The 17,497-nt window shown below is 39.6% G+C and overlaps 1 protein-coding gene across 9 annotated transcripts in view; it reads left to right on the plus strand.

Annotated features, from left to right (window-relative positions):
* TMEM116 (transmembrane protein 116) overlaps nt 1-17,497 on the plus strand; it is a 188,575-nt gene that overhangs the window by 94,124 nt on the left and 76,954 nt on the right. For 5 of the 9 annotated variants that reach the window (XR_009497317.1, XM_059894996.1, XM_059894998.1 and 2 more), the window contains exons 6-10: nt 2,043-2,092; nt 3,018-3,101; nt 3,443-3,581; nt 5,545-5,689; nt 6,235-6,308. Coding sequence is in view for 8 of the 9 variants with exons in the window: in XM_059894996.1 (XP_059750979.1) it covers nt 2,043-2,092; nt 3,018-3,101; nt 3,443-3,581; nt 5,545-5,689; nt 6,235-6,308 (492 nt within the window). In the remaining variant the exon portion in view is untranslated. Of the gene's footprint in view, nt 1-2,042; nt 2,093-3,017; nt 3,102-3,442; nt 3,582-5,544; nt 5,690-6,234; nt 6,309-7,083; nt 9,241-17,497 lie in introns of those variants that run through there. The other 4 variants (XM_059895000.1, XM_059895002.1, XM_059894999.1 and 1 more) reach the window with 1 other exon arrangement.

The following is a 17,497-nucleotide window of genomic DNA, read 5'->3' on the forward strand; positions in this document are numbered from 1 at the left end:
AACATTTTTCGGCATACTATGCTTTATTATTTCAAGAAAGGTAAAAATGCAGTGCAAAAAAAGATTTGTGCAGTGTATGGAGAAGGTGCTGTGACTGATCGAATGTGTCGAAAGTGGTTTGCGAAGTTCGTGCTGGAGATTTCTCGGTGGACAATGCTGCATGGTTGGATAGACCAGTTGAAGTTGATAACGATCAAATTGAGACATTAATTGAGAACAATCAACATTATACCACGTGGGAGATTGCCAACATACTCAAAATATCCATCCAAATCAAGCGTTGAAAATCATCTGCACCAGCTTGGTTATGTTAATCGCGTTGAGGTTTGGGTTCCACAGAAGTTAAGTGAAAAAAACCTTCTTGACTGTATTTCTGCATGCAATTCTCTACTTAAACTTAACGAAAACATTTTGTTTTTAAAACAAATTGTGATAGGCGATGAAAAGTGGATACTGTACAATAATGTGGAATGGAAGAGATTGAGGGGCAAGCGAAATGACCACCACCAACCATACTAAAGGCCAGTCTTCATCCAAAGAAGGTGATGTTGTGTATATGGTGGGATTGGAAGGGAATCCTCTATTATGAGCTCCTTCCAGAACACCAAACGATTAATTCCGATAAGTACTGCTCCCAATTAGAACAACTGAAAGCAGCGCTTGAGGAAAAGCATCCGGAATTAGTCAACAGAAAACGCATAATTTTCCATCATGGTAATGCAAGACTGCAAGTTTCTTTGATGACAAGGCAAAAACTGTTGCAGCTTGGCTGGGAAGTTCTGATTCATCTGCCGTATTCACCAGACATTGCACCTTTGGATTTCCATTTGTTTTGGTCTTTACAAAATTCTCTTAATGGAAAAAATTTCAATTCCCTGGAAGACTGTAAAAGGCACCTGGAATAGTTCTTTGCTCAAAAAGTTTAAAAAGTTTGGGGAAGATGGAATTATGAAATTGCCTGAAAAATGGCAGAAGGTAGTGGAACAAAATGGTGAATATGTTGTTCAATAAAGTTCTTGGTGAAAATGAAAAATGTGTCTTTTATTTTTACTTAAAAACCGAAGGAACTTTTTGGCCAACCCAGTAGAAAAAATTTTGTTTTCTATCATATGAAGACGTTCTGTTCAAAATCTCTCTCCATAAACTCCTAGTGGGTATGGGCCATTCTTCTGTAAGTTGTTTTACAGTGTCTAATACAACTGGGAATTTTTGAAATGTTCTTTCTTCTAGATAGGTCTTACATTCAAAGGGCTTTTTTGACTCTGCCCTATTATACTAAACCTGGCCTATAATGGTTTCTGCTGGTCGTCTTATACATAGACTTTTACTCCACCCATATGGTCTGAAAAGTCTACACCTCCCTTGATCTAAAAGAGGAGAGGATTGAACTATTATTAGAAGATGAAGGATTATGGTGTGATTTCATATTTGCCTTTATTCTTAAGAGAATTTGTTGTGGTATCCAAATCTTACATTAAGCTACTTTCTACAGGCCCTCTTTGTGGCTTTTGGTGTACTTTTTAGAATATAGTAATACAGATAAAATTCTGTTATCTTCAGTGCTAAGGAACTATCTATTTCATTGAATTTTTAAAAATAAATTTATTTATTTTTGGCTGCATTGGGTCTTCGTTGCTGCGCACGGGCTACTCTTCGCTGCAGCATGCAGGCTTCTCATTGCGGTGTCTTCTCTTGTTGCAGACCATGGGCTCTAGGCACACAGGCTTCAGTAGTTGTGGCTCACGGGCTCTAGAGCACGGGCTCAGCAGTTGTGGCACTCGGGCTTAGTTGCTCCATGGCATGTGGGATCTTCCTGGACCAGGGCTCGAATCCATGTGCCCTGCATTGGCAGGCGGATTCTTAACCACTGCACCACCAGGGAAGCCCCCTATTTCATTGAATTTTATATCAAATATTGCTTAACTGAAGCAAACCTGCTGTTGGGAATTTTTGTACTATCAAATGGTAAGTGATGACCTGGTATTTATTGTAATATGATTGGCAATATCCTAAGACATTACTCAAATTTATTCTTTTCATAGGTTATAGGTTATACCTGTCGAGTTAGTCAAACAGCCATCATTTTGTCAAGGTAAGATTTTTGCTTTCCTTCCTAGCAAGGGTGTAGACTCTCGTTAGTCTTGGGTCTAGGTAGGAACAAATAGGAGGACAATGCCCTTATTTCCATTGATTCTGTCACTCCTGGGTCCTCACAGAGCTTCACTAAGTAAGAAACAAATGTGTGATCATTGATTCCATTTTCCCAGGTAAAATAGGCAAGCAATTTGAAGTTTCAGATTGGGTTTTAGTCCCAATTCTGCCATTAACTATGTGACCTTCAATAAATATTTCCCTTTAAGTCTTTTGACTTCTAATTCCTTTTCATATATCATGAAAAGTTGTAATAGGTGGTTTTCAAGATCTTATTCACCTTTATAACGTTGGGTGAGACTCTTAAAATTATTAAGCTCAGAAAGGATCTGGATCTCATCTAAAGTGGTAGTCACATTGAGTTGGTTTTAGACTTTATAACTTTTACTCCTAGATCTTTTCCTCTTATAGGGATCTGGATATATTTAGCTGGATAAATAACTGGTTGCTTAAAGCTGAGCTTTGGAAAAGCTCTCAGGAAGGAGCTGATGAGAATGAAGTTATTACTGGTCACCATGAAAATTGAAACAGACTGATCACAGAGGTCCTTGGTAGATTTTTCATTTCACGATTACCCACTTGGATTTTTAATCTGATCATACAGCTCCCAGAGACTCTCTGTGAAACTCTGTTAGGGTTTATTCACCCAGGTATAAAATACATTCCCCACTCCACTTCCCCAGGAACTTGAAAAGAAGGTATACTTAAAGTTTTTGAGGTACTTTTCTTGAAGGAATTAAAGGTATATGTATTTGTGGAGAGTGGGTGGGGTGATGGAGTTGGAAGAAGGACAGGAGAATATTTTGCAAAGGGAAAATGGCATAAAAAAGTCTGAATATTAGGGTGATAAGTTTTTTTCCTCCCAGCCTGATACCTCTACTATTGATGATACCTGTATTCTGTTTGGGCAATGCCAGTGAATGTTTCCGCAACTTCAGCCAGAGCCACAGGTAAGTAAGGACCAAACCTATCATTTTTATGATAGACTACACCTATTCTTTTCTGTAAATAAAGATTGAAGAAGACTTTGTACATACATTCTGGCCAAGGTGCTTGTATTTGAAATGGGCTTTGGGCAAGTTGTACAGTCAAGGCCAAAAATATATAAGCAGAAATATAACACAAAATGACTAGATGATAATGTGTCGGTGAGAAGGAACAAGGTGTTATGGGCAAGGCTTAGCTAAGTGATAAGTTAAATTACATACTCACTAACTTTTGTTACACCAAATAGGTATCTCTCTGGTCTTATACCTGTAGCAGCATTCCTGACCATTGATTCTCTTCCTAGGTGTATCCTGATGTACTCACCACCAACAGCCATGGCTAAAGTCCTGCCTTCTGCCAACACATCAGTCTGTAGCACACTTTATTTTTATGGGCTTATCATTTTCCTGGCCAGCTTTCTACTCAGCCTCCTCACCATTGTGGTATGGTGCCACCCTACTTGCCTTTATGGAAAGAGAGGGGGCGGTTGGGTGGGATGGGGCAGTATTCCCAGGCCTGGGAAAGATGGGGCGGAGAGGCACTTTTTATAGTCCTAGAACTAAGAAAGTGTCTAGTAGATATTGATAATTTAATTACTACCTCAGTCTTTTGGACTTCCCAAGATCAAATGATGAGTGGGGAAAAGAGCCTATATTCATTATGTGAGAATTATGCTCACTCTAGAAATAATGTGTTCCTGTGGATCCTCATGGAGGACCAGACCAGAAAACTAGTATGTGTCAGGTATATTCTTGATACAGTATGATACTCTGGAACACAGGACATCTTCTCTGTTTTAATTTTCTAAATAATTAAAGAGTTTTCTTTTCTCAGTTCTTTATTGACTATAAATTTGCATTTATGCTAGGTCTAACTGGGTTTAAAGTGCTGAGTGACTCAGACAGTTATTAAATACTCATTTGACATCATGAGGATGATGGACAAGTAATCATCCATGGGACAATACATTATTTATATATAACTGCCCAGTACAGAATCAGTAAGCAAGTGAATATGCCTTTTTATTTGTCATATCTACTTTTCAGTGTCATTTTCTCCTCTTTTCATATGCTAGTTCAGGGATTATAAACTATCTGGTTGCAGACCAACTTTATCCCACCGTTTTTTTCTTTTTGCTAGCACAGCTAACATCTGTGAATGAAACACAATTGTGGAAAATTTTCTTTAACAATTCAAAAATAAGTTACAGAGATAGCTAGATCAAATCAACAGCTTTGTAAAGAATGCACAATGACTAGTTTATATTAAAATGGCCTTGATCATTTTCATTTAGAACTGATTGACAGGAGAGACAGGTCTCCCAAAACCTGGCACCCTAGGGATTCCTGTTTGCTCCTTCAGAATAACCCAGACTTCAGTGGGCATTCAGGACAGGCATTCTGATTCTTTTGTAATCAGCAAACGGTGAACTGATTCTACTAGATGTAAATATTCTCAAATAAGTTCAAGCCTCTTTATGATTCCTATGTCTGTGGGGAAAGGAAACTACATGGCTAACCTTAACTAATTGGGTTATTAACTTACAGAGTGGATCTGGATTATTAGGAAAAGTTTCAGATTTGGTCAGATTTTATTACCTAATTTACTCCCCACAAAAAGGACATTGAACTGATTTATATTTATTTCATTAACTAAACCGTACTCAAATTGCTCCCAAATGGAAGGGAAAAACAATCTGTTTTCCATCTAAGGGCAAGAAGAGACTTCCTAAAACTTTTTTTTCTGGGAGTTGAGAATTTAAGCTCTGTCACAGTGCTAAAGTATTTATTTTAGGGGTATTAAGCACAGAACACTTTCTAACACAACCTTTATTTATTTATTTATTTATTTATTTTAAACATCTTTATTGGAGTATAATTGCTTTACAATGGTGTGTTAGTTTCTGCTTTACAACAAAGTGAATCAGCTGTACTGTATATGTAATTCACCATATACATATATCCCCATATCTCCTCCCTCTTGTGTCTCCCTCCCACCCTCCCTATCCCACCCCTCTAGGTGGTCACAAAGCACCGAGCTGATCTCCCTGTAGCACAGCCTTTAATAAAGTGTTTTAAAAGAGAACCTGGTTAGATCTTAGTTTTAACTTCCCATGCATATTGTGATTAACCTCATTGAGAAAAATAAAAGCCTGAGGGTTGATGTAAGGTTTATGTATTGAACATATATAGTTTGACTAATATCTGTCCATTTACCTGGCCAAGCAAAAGATCACTCTAGAGATAATTTTCTCTCAAAAAAAGCCTGGTCTCAGATGGTAAAGACAGGAGGATGGTCTTTCCTGCTGTCAGATCCTAAGAGAAGGATCTCTCCAAAATGATAGACTAGACCTGGGAAGTTTTAATAAGCCTTAGGCAGACTACTCACCGCTATACCCATGTTTAGGTCTTACTCATTCAAGCCCAGACACTTTATAAGAAGTTTCTGAAATCGACTGGCTTTCTGGGGAGTGAACAGTGGGCAGTGATTCACATTGTGGAGCAGCGAGTACGCTTCTACCCAGTGGCCTTCTTTTGCTGCTGGGGCCCAGGTGAGTATCTTAATGGAAAGATTTGGGCAATGAAAAGGGTAACCATTAGATTGTGGTCAAGCAAAATAGTCTCACCAAGAAGGATGACTACAAATTTCTGTCCAGCATGTAAAATTTACCTTCATTCCACCCGTATCTTCTTATGTTTTAGAAATTAAGAGAATTAGATGTGAGATGATATGAGAGGAAATGTACTGACAGAACTCAGAGATATTAACACCTGCCCTTTCTACTACATAAAGTTAAAGTGTGAGGATCAGATAGGATAATGTTTATGAAAGGGCTTGGTAAACATAAGAAGAATTGTAGCTTATGATCTTCCTGTAGTATGTCTTGCCACCATTGCTACTCTAATAATCTGCAAAGTTTAATCAATGAGGAATAGCGGTTGGAGATCTGAGGCCAGTGGTTTATATAACTGGTTAATCTCACTGTTAGTCTTCATTATGCCTATAATTCTCACAATGCTTAGGTGTGTATACTGAAAAAAATTATGCTCAGGCAGCCAGGGCTGGCAGCAAGATTTATACTTTGTGTTTTCACAGCTGTCATTCTGATGATCATAAAGATGACTAAGCCACAGGACACCAAACTTCACATGGCCCTCTATGTTCTCCAGGTAACACCTTCAACATCCAGCATTTCTGTTCTTATACTGTCTTATCCTGTTCTCTTACATTGCCATTATTCAGTAAGCACAATTATTTCCCTTAGGGTATTTCTTTCTGCATTGCAAGAGAGAAAATATATTATTTCTATTCAGTTTTGAAGAATGTGGAAATCTCCTCACAGATGAGGTAGATACCTTTGTGAAAGTGCTGCCATGCATTCCAGAGCATGTGTATCTCAGGCCTACTTCATTTCATTGATGTGTTTTTTTTTAAGGGATGGGTAACAAAAGACAAGATCTACCAGATAATGTTCTTATGAAACTCTGATAGTGACATGATTCTCTCTCACCCAGAGTGAAAAGAATGGGGTAAATTAGCTATTCCAGGTGAATAGAGAGAAAGAAGTAAAGAAAAAATGATTCTCTCTTTTCATCCTTTATCAGATTTAAGAAGGGTTTTTTGGGCTATCTAACTATGGTGATAGGGCAGTTTCTTCAAGCCTAACCTGGGAAATGGGGCAATAAGGAGGGACATTGAAACGACTTCATTATCCTTATGTATATACTAAGAAATATGACTAACTCTTAAGTCATCCATAACAAGGTACGGTGTGAAGAGTGAGTTCAGGAAGAGCTAGAAAAATATTTTTTAAAAACTGACACCAAATTTTGATTTTTGAGATAGAATAAATATAACAGTGATTTATAAATAAGGAATGGAAACTATTCCCCAATTCTCTGAAAACCTGAAGGATGGGCTCCATCACCCCTTCATCTCCTCCAGGCTCTAACAGCATCATCTCAGGGTCTGCTCAACTGTGGAGTATACGGCTGGACACAGTACAAGTTCTACCAACTAAAGCAAGAGGCTCGGCATGATGCAGACACCCAGACACCATTATTATGCTCACAGAAGAGATTCTATAGCAGGGGCCTAGATCCATTGGAGTCTACCATTGCTTTTGCTACTAGCACCTCCACCATTCTTTGAAACTGTAGAACTGGAACATCCAGAACTGGAATGATTCTACACTAATGGTTTGGGAAGAGTGTTTGGGAAGAACATCTTAAGTCTTTTCTAACCGTGCCTTAAACTACGGAAGTGAAAGGGAATGTAGTGCCATGGTTAGTAGCTACTCTAGGTGAAGTGGGTGGGATCTAATCATTATTCTCAGATTCACAAGTAAAGTCACTATTCAGGGAGATGAAGCCACTTTCCACCTAAGAGATAGACTCATATTATTTCAATAAATATTAGATTTGTCTAAGTCTCTTCTACAAGAAATAAATTCCAAGTTATTATTTATATAAAGTATTTCCAAGCTCTCTACTCCATGGTTGTGGGGGAAGTAGTGTGGCATGCAACAACTTTCTCAGGTCTTCACATTGCTGTTACTCTCCTTTTGGTTGTACAAAGTCTTGGGTTTACATTCTTTGAAGAGTTTTGGAAACTCAGAAGAAGCAAGGACAGAAGCTGTCAAAAAAAGTGATAGTGGGGGGCTCAGTGGTTAAGAATCTGCCTGCCAATTCAGGGGACACGGGTTCGAGCCCTGGTCGGGGAAGATCCCACATGCCGCGGAGCACCTAAGTGTGTGCGCCAAAACTACTGAGCCTGCGCTCTAGAGCCCGCGAACCACAGCTGCTGAAGCCCGCACGACCTAGAGCCTGTGCTCCACAACAAGAGAAGCCACCACAATGAGAAGCCCGTGCACCGCAAGAAGAGTAGCCCCCGCTCGCCGCAACTAGAGAAAGCCCGCATGCAGCAATGAAGACCCAACGCAGCCAAAATAAATAATTTTTTAAAAAAAAGTGATAGTGGGATCCTCATACACACCACATCCTAGTCTCTTACATATTCCATGCCATTCTAGGCCTTAACAATAGGAACCTTCCTGCTCCAGAAGATTAAGGCCAGTCTTTTGAAGTTACCGTGGATAATAAGATTTAAGAGAAATCAGAACTAAAACTCTGAATCAAAAACTTCTCAACTCTCATTTATAAGCAAAAACCCAAGGTAGGTTTCATAGTGCTTGGACGTAGAATTAGGTTGAACCACGTAGAATTAGGTTGAACCATATGAACTTGCCATTTTTGTAGGTGAAAATGGTCTAATATCATCAATTTTACATGGTTCAATCTGGCTGTAAGTGCTAAATATATGTTTATTGAATGAATGAACAGATGAATGAATGACTAACAAGTAGAATTTAACCTTTGGGGAAAGAAAAGATTCCCACACTGAAGAGGCTTATTCATGGGTAGGAATGTTTAATGTTTCTTCCTCTTTAGTCACATAACAAGTGATGTTTGGTCTCTCCAGTTAAGTCATTAACAAGGCCAAACTGAGGCCAGGGCATCAGAAACTGTGATGCCAAAACAAAGGGGAAAGCCAAATGGACAAAAACTGGAATGACAATCAACTAAAACATCTGGAACTAATAATCAGATGCTTTTCACCTGATAAATTCCCTTCGTCAGTGCAAGGCAAAATCCTTAAGATTAGAGAAAATTGACAGGGTAGATTATAATGGGGCATTAGACAGTATACTCTGAAAAGTAAGTTCCAGAGATCTTTCCAAAGGAGTTCTCAATAGAAATGTTAGGGAGCTCAATAATAGCTCTTTAGGTTTTAGGCCATGAGCTTCAGCCTTACTATGGATGGTAACCTGACTTCATTATGTCAAGAACACATCTTGAGGCCTCCCAAGATGTATAGCACAGATTACTGGGTAGCACAGAACAAGAAAGATTGCTTTACCTAGAGAGCTGCTTTAACTTCTTTTAATTTAAAAACTAATAAGAATTCAGCATATAGAAAGACAGATGGAAGCAAGATTCTCATTTCCGTAGACCTTGAGGAACACCAGAATTGAGGAGTCCAATTCTTAAAATGTCCTATCGGTATCACTTCATATTTGACTTTATTACCAGAAAGAAGATAATTATCAAATGTATGTCAGGTTTGTTCATCTTGCTTCTCTGATGAATTTTTTGCATTGACACTGGTCTTAGATATTCTATAGATGTAGGCAAACAAAAAGATAGTAGGAATGAAAAATAATAAAATGTTAGGCAAGATTGGGATTATCAACTCTTCATCATACTGAGAGTAGGAGGGCCACTATTCAAACTACGTAACCCTTGAATTCACATGTAGGAGGGGCATAGACATAGATACAGTGGCAGTTCTTAAAATTTCTGCAAATACCCCTCCCATGACTCCATGACTTGTCCAGTTTACGGTCATAGTGGAGTATAGTTGTATCTATGCAGCTTTGATTAATACAGATCTTCCTTGAACCACATGTTGTATCATCCTTCACCTCCTCCTCATCAGCCCAGTCTGTAGCTTCAAAAAAATCTCTGCACCCCAACACCACGTGTTCTGCATGGGGAACTGGGTGTTTGATGTTTTTCAAAGCATAGGAGCCTTTGGATGTTTTCACATAGCAGCCTCCCACTTTTTACACCTTTGGCCTTGCACTTGCTGAAGACTTTAAATATCCCTTTAGATTCACTGCCACAGTTTCCAAACCTGTCTCCCTTGGTATTCATTAATGTTAGCAACTTTCCTGGGCAACCTTTGTGCCCTTTTCAAAGATTTTAACACACAGATTCTCTAGGCTTCAACCCCGGCCTTGGCAACAATAACCTTGTTCCTTGCAAGGAGTGCCATCTTGCTTGTAGGTATCCGTGTGACAGCACTTGGGGGTGCCATTACAGTATTCTGGGAGGTCACACTTATCCACACTGAGGTGGCAAGTTGTGGTTGCTTTTAGAGATTTGCGGTTTTTGCAGCAAGATCCAAATGCATAATTTAAACCCTTCCTCAGCTGGCATGAGGGCAGACAACAGTGATCCTTTTGACAGTCAAAAACACTGCCATAGTCAAATTCTTCTCCTTTATCTAATATCTTATTCCCACAATATGGCTTTCAAAAGGAGTTTTGGAGTTCAGTTCTATTAAATAAGCAGCCCTCTCTGTGCTTATGCAACAGCTGGTGGAAATAGTGGAAGCTGCAGTTGCTGAAGCCCATATCTACAGTAATAAATTCATGCATAGTACAGAGGTGCTGGCCATGGAACTTGCAGGCCACATGGTCATGCTTCATTCCCAAGTCATGGCCAACCTCATGAGCTATGAAAGCTGTGAAATGTGGTGTATCTTCATGAAAGAAAGATTCAGCACTGGTTGCATTCTTGGCAGTGCAGATAACACTGAGAAATGCATGGTCCTCATACTTCCCAAGAATTTGGCCAATAATCACATGAGCAGCAGCATGTTTCACCCCTCTCAAGAGATACCAGTCTTTCCAGTGTTTAAAATTTTGAAGTGTTTCCTGCAAATTCAGGAAGATTTGCACAAGAGTTTTCTCTATCCATATCCCTAACCCAGTAAGCACCGCTTTCACATTATATCCTTCGTGTACCTGTTGACCAGAGCATGGACATCTATTAACATCTTTGTGGTCTTGGTAACATTATTATTCCACATTTGGAATCACTTATTGTCAACCACAGTCAACTTGTACATACTTGGGAAGTGGCCACATATAGGGCATAGGAACTGAGGAAGGTTCTGTTTTTCTCTGAAATTGTGAAGTGCTTAAGAGCTCCTCTTGTTTATCTCCACGGATTACACAAGACTCACCTGATTTTAAAGATATGCTGTAAACCATATGCTCAATATATATAGGCTTGATACCAAAGACAGTGCCATCTAAGGTCAGGATTCCCTTTTGCCCTGAGCAAGTGCTGATTGTCACAAAAGAATCCAGGTCGTCCTCTGAATACTCAGTCATCCTGAATAAAAGCAAAACTAGTTTCCCATTTTGATGTGTATAAACAGGGAACTTCTTGACAAATAATTCTTTCTTTTGCTTCAACTTAATAGTATGCCATTTTCCTTGTTTGAGCAGGACATTGGACACCTTTTCTGCTTTTTCTTCTAGTTCTCTGAACATCATCAGGTTCCTAGGGAAGACTATTTCATAATAAAGAGATTCCCACTACAGTGCGTCCCCGGAAGAATAGTCACAATTACCAATAAAGTGACATGCAGCTTAATATGGGAAGGGCCCTTTCTCAAATGCCCTAAACGGCATTCCTTGAAGAAACATCACTCCAAACCTTATCCATGATCACTTGATTTCATAGAAGACAAGACAGGGGGCAGGCAAAGTAACTAACTGGGGTTGTCATTGTCATGGCCCAAGTGAAACAGGAAATGATCCCAGACCTCTGTCTGTGAGTTGACTTCCCTTGGACCCAGATCTTTGTCAGTGCCACAGTTGTTTGGCCAAAGATCAAAGCTATGCTGCCTGCCAGAAGGATAGCTGCTCCCACCCTCAGAGTATTACATGATGACACCTACCTTTTGACTATGTCTCTTCCTACTTCTCTTGAGCTCTCTCTCTTCTGGAGTGTCCTTACTTTGCAACCACCCTTAAAGAACAACAGTTTTAGTGCTCCTTAGCTGAGCTCCTGCTGTCTTCATAGAGGAGTATACCAAGGAGAGGAAACTTTCACAGGCCCAGCCAGTACGAGCCAGGATCAAGCCCCAAGGAAAGAAAAATATATAACCTCTTCCCTTAGACCCAGTTCCCATGGAACAGCCTTCCCCTCCTGTCATCCAGTACTCTTTTGAGTCATTGAAACTTAAGTTCCAGAGCAGAGGTTTGTGGATTTCTGGGTAGGTCACAGGCCTCTGCTGTTTAATGCCTTTTGCACCATTCCCTACTCTGTACCATACAGCCCATTTCAAACGTCCCATCCTTTTCCTTTTTTTTTTTTTATTATTCACAATATGTTTGTTTATTTGCTCAATCCTACAATACATGTAAAGTATTTTTAGAGTAACTAACCCATGCCTCTGTGAAAAGCAAATATATGAACTGGAGAACAGTGTTTATTGGGTTGGCCAAACTGTTATTTCAGATTTTTCTGTAACATGGCTCTAGTAGTGCTTAGTTGTCTCTAACTTCATTTGAAACAATTTTGGTAGATTGTATCATGACAGCTGTCATATCAGCATGCATTTTAAAAAATCTTATCAAAATTGTTGAATTTTTGTATAGCCATTTTAATATTGAAGATGTAAGAAAAAAACCAACATTTTCGGCATATTATGCTTTATTATTTCAAGAAAGGTAAAAACACAACTGAAATGCAAAAAAATATTTGTGCAGTGTATGGAGAAGGTGCTGTGACTGATTGAATGTGTTAGAAGTGGTTTGCAAAGTTTCGTGCTGGAGATTTTTTGCTGGACGATGCTCCATGGTCAGGTAGACTAGTTGAAGTTGATAGTGATCAAATTGAGATACTAGGGACTTCCCTGGTGGTCCAGTGGCTAAGACTCCGTGCTCCCAATGCTGGGGGCCTGGGTTCGATCCCTGGTCAGGGAACTAGATCCCACACGCTGCAACTAAAAGTTCGCATGCCTCAACTAAAGATCCCGCATGCTGCAATGAAGATCCTGCATGCTGCAACTAAGACCCAGCACAGCCAAATAATTAATTAAACTATTTTTAACAAATCGAGACATTAATTGAGAACAATCAAAGTTATACCACAGGAGATAACCGACATACTCATAATATCCAAATCAAGCATTGAAAATCATCTGCACCAGCTTGGTTATTTTATTCGCGTTGAGGTTTGGGTTCCACAGAATTTAAGTGAAGAAAATCTTCTTGACCGTATTTTGCATGCGAGTGTCTACTTAAACATAATGAAAACGTTCTGTTTTTAAAACAAATTGTGACGGGTGATGAAAAGTGCATACCATACAATAATGTGGAGTGGAAGAGATCGTGGGGCAAGTGAAATGAATTACCACCAACCACACCAAAGGCCAGTCTTCATCCAAAGAAGGTGATGAGGGCTTCCCTGGTGGCACAGTGGTTGAGAATCTGCCTGCCAATGCAGGGGACACGGGTTCGAGCCCTGGTCTGGGAAGATCCCACATGCCACGGAGCAACTAGGCCCGTGAGCCACAATTACTGAGCCTGCGCGTCTGGAGCCTGTGCTCCGCAACAAGAGAGGCCGCGATAGTGAGAGGCCCGCGCACCGTGATGAAGAGTGGCCCCCGTTTGCCACAACTAGAGGAAGCCCTTGCACAGAAACGAAGACCCAACACAGCCAAAAAATAAATAAATAAATAAATAAATAAATAAATAAATAAATAAAAGAAGGTGATGATGTGTATATGGTGGGATTGGAAGGGAGTTCTCTATTATGAGCTCCTTCCAGAAAACCAAACGATTAATTCCAACAAGAACTGCTCCCAATTAGACCACCTGAAAGAAGCACCTGACGAAAAACATCCAGAATTAGTCAACAGAAAAATGCATAATCCTCCATTAGGATAATGCAAGACTGCATGTTTCTTTGATGACCAGACAAAAACTGTTGCAGCTTGGCTAGGAAGTTCTGATTCATCTGCTGTATTCACCAGACATTGCACCTTCGGATTTCCATTTATTTCGGTCTTTACAAAATTCTCTTAACGGAAAAAATTAATGGAAAAAGTTTCAATTCCCTGGAAGACTGTAAAAGGCACCTGGAGCAGTTCTTTGCTCAAAAAGATTAAAAAGTTTGGGGAAGGTGGAATTATGAAGTTGCCTGAAAAATGGCAGAAGGTAGTGGAACAAAATGGTGAATACGTTGTTCAATAAAGTTCTTGGTGAAAAGGAAAAATGTGTCTTTTATTTTTACTTAAAAACCAAAGGAACTTTTTGGCCAACCCAATATGTTCAGTTCTTTAGCCTGACAGTGTGAGGTTGCAATAATGTTTCCCAAAATTATTTAGATTGGTACTTTTCTATCCAGACCTATTCAGTATGGTCATGTTATTCATTTTTAATTCAGTTAGGGTCATATGTTACTGTTTGTATTTCATTCTGGTTTGCCCCCACATTTGGGATATTGCTGATGATTTGGAGGGAGTATGTGAAATGTTTCCATGATTCTAAAAGTCAGTACTATACAAAAAGGTGTATTCAAAGCCTTTAACCTGTTCCCATGTCCTTATTCTTTCCACCCACTTCTCATTCATCAATCTCAATAGTACTTGGTTTATTTTTCCTGTATTTCTTTCTGTACAAATAAGCAGATACAGATATATTTCCTTGTATCCCCTTTTTTCTTATGTAAATGTAGCATAATATTTTCCACTTTCCTTTCTGAACTTAAAGATACATCCTGTAAATCACTCCATATCAGTTTATAGAAATATTCCTCATTCTCTTTTTTATAGCTACATAGTATTCAGTTTTATAGATGTACCGTAATTTATTCAATCACTCTCCTATGTATGGGTTTTTACATTGTTTATATTATTTTGAAATTATACACTATCATCAGCAAATAATATTACACACATATATTTTTGTGGAGGAAAATTCCTAGAAATGAGAAGGTAGTGTTCATGCTAATTGCATATGTAGCTTTGTTTGATATTGCCAAATTCCCCTTCAGAAGGTTTTTGCCAGTTTTCATTTCCATTGGCAGTGTATCAGAGTGCCTATTTCCCCAAAGTCTAAGCAACAGAATATATTGCCATGCCATACATTTTAATTTTCACCAAACTGATAGGTGATAAGTAGCAGGTCGGTATTGTTTAATTTGTATTTTTCTGATTTTGAGTGAATTTGCAATGTTTTAATATGTTTAAAGGCCATTTTTATATCTTTTAATAATTGTCGGTTAATGTTTTTTCCCCTTTTTCTATCAAGCTCTTGGCATTTTTTTCTTCTCAACTTTCTCCCCCTAGCTTTATTGTGGTATAATTCACAAATAAAATTTTATATATTTAAAGTGTACAATATGATGATTTGATATATATGTACACATTGTGAAATATTTATTGTGAATATATATTTTCTAAAAGGCAAAAAAACTAGAATAGTTAAAATAATTTTGGGAATGAGTAACATGGGAGGGACCACTCTACTGAGTTTCAAGACTGTGTGGTATTGGTGATGGGATAAACACATAGATCAATGGAACAGAATAGAGAATTCAGAAATAGAGAACCCACACATGTATGGTCATCTGATTTTTGACCAAAGGGGAAAAGCAATTCTGTGGAGGAAGGAGCATCTTTTCAACAAATTGTGCTGGAAAATTGGATATACATAGACAAAAAAGAGGAACCTCAACCTAAACCTAACACTTCATACAAAAATCACCTCAAATGGATCATAAACATAAATGTAAAATACAAAACATTTTAGAAGAAAACATAGAATATCTTCAGGCTCTAAGACTTGGTGAAGAATTCTTAAACATGATACCAAAAGCATGATCCATTAAAAAAAAAATCCATAAGTTGGACCTCATCAAAAGTAAAAGCTCTTGTCAAGAACCTTAACTTGAGACAGAGACAAGATGGCAGAGTAGAAGGATGTGAGCTCACTGTTTCTTATGAAAACACCAAAATCACAACTAAATGCTGACAACTGCTGACAAAAAAAAAAGTGCTGGAACCTAACAAAAAAGATACCCTACATCCAAAGACAAAGAAGAAGCCACAGTGAGACGGTAGGAGGGGTGCAATCATGATAAAATCATATCCCATACCTGCCAGGTGGGCAACCCACAAACTGGAAAATAATTATACCACAGAAGTTCTCCCACAGGAGCGAAAGTACTGAGCCCCACGTCTGGCTCCCCAGCCTGGGGGTCTGGCAATGGGAGGAGGAGGTCCCAGAGAATCTGGCTTTGAAGGCCAGCAGGGCTTGATCACTGGAATTCCACAGGACTGAGGGAAACAGAAACTCTACTCTTGGAGCATGCACACAAGGTCTCATGTGCACCAGGACCCAGGGAAAAAGCAGAGACCTCATAAGAGACTGGGCCAGGCCTACTAGACTGGGCTAGTATTTGGAGGGTCTCCTGTGGAGGCAGTGGGGAGCTGTGGCTCATTGCAGGGACAGAGACACTGGTGGCAGCAGATCTGGGAAGTACTCATTGGCATGAGCCCTCCTGAAGGCCGCCATTTTCTTAAGACCTGACCCCACCCCCACAGCCTGAAGACTCCAGTGCTGGGACATCTCAGGCCAAACAACCAACAGGGTGGGAACACAGCCCCACCCATCAGCAGACAGGCTGCTTAAAGTCTTCCTGAGTCCATAGCCCTCTAGACACACCCCTTGGCAAAGCCTTACCCATCAGAGGGACAAGACCCAGCTCCACCCATTAGTGGGCAGGAACCAGTCCCTTCCACCAGGAAGCCCATGCAAGCCTCTTAGACAGCCTCATCCACCAGGAAGCAGACAGCAGAAGCAAGAAGAACTACAACCCTGCAGCCTGCAGAATGAAACCACGATCGCAGAAAGTAAGACAAAATGAGACAGCAGAGGATTATGTACCAGATGAAGGAACAAGATAAAACCCCAGAAGAACAACTAAATGAAGTGGAGATAGGCAGTCTGCCCAAAAAAGAATTCAGAGTAATGATAGTAAAGATGATCCAAGATCTTGGAAAAAAGAATGGAGACACAGACCGAGAAGATACAAGAAATGTTTAATAAAGACCTGGTAGAACTAAAGAACAAAGAGATGAAGAATACAACAACTGAAATGAAAAATACACTAGAAGGAATCAATAACAGAATAAGTGAGGCAGAAGAATGGATAAATGACCTGGAAGACAGAATGGCGGAAATCATTGCCACAGAACAAAATAAAGAAAAAAGAATGACAAGAAATGAAGACAGTCAGAGACCTCTGGGACAACGTCAGATACACCAACATTCACATTGTAGGGGTCCCAGAAGGAGAACAGAGAGAGAGAAAGGACCTGAGAAAATATTGGAAGAGATAATAGCTGAAAACTTCCATAACATGGGAAGGGAAACAGTCACCCAAGCCCAGGAAGTGCACAGAGTCCCTGGCAGGATAAATCCAAGGAAGAACATGCCAAGACACACAGTAATCAAATTGGCAAAAATTAAAGACAGCTCCTCCCCTTGGCTCAGCACAAAGCAAGCATATAAGAACCACAGATGCCTGCTGCTTCCTGGGGAGAGAAAGAGTTGGTAGAGGCCCCTAGAATCTCTGGCCAGAGTTATTGGTGGAGGTCTTCTCCTGTATGAGGCCAGCCTATGAAGACTGAGAGAGGTGCCTGGTTTGTCTGATACACAGACTACAACACAGAAAGTCAAAGATATGAAGAATCAGGCAAAGATGTTCCA

Source organism: Balaenoptera ricei, chromosome 14 (assembly GCF_028023285.1).
Source record: "Balaenoptera ricei isolate mBalRic1 chromosome 14, mBalRic1.hap2, whole genome shotgun sequence".
Lineage (NCBI taxonomy): Eukaryota > Metazoa > Chordata > Mammalia > Artiodactyla > Balaenopteridae > Balaenoptera > Balaenoptera ricei.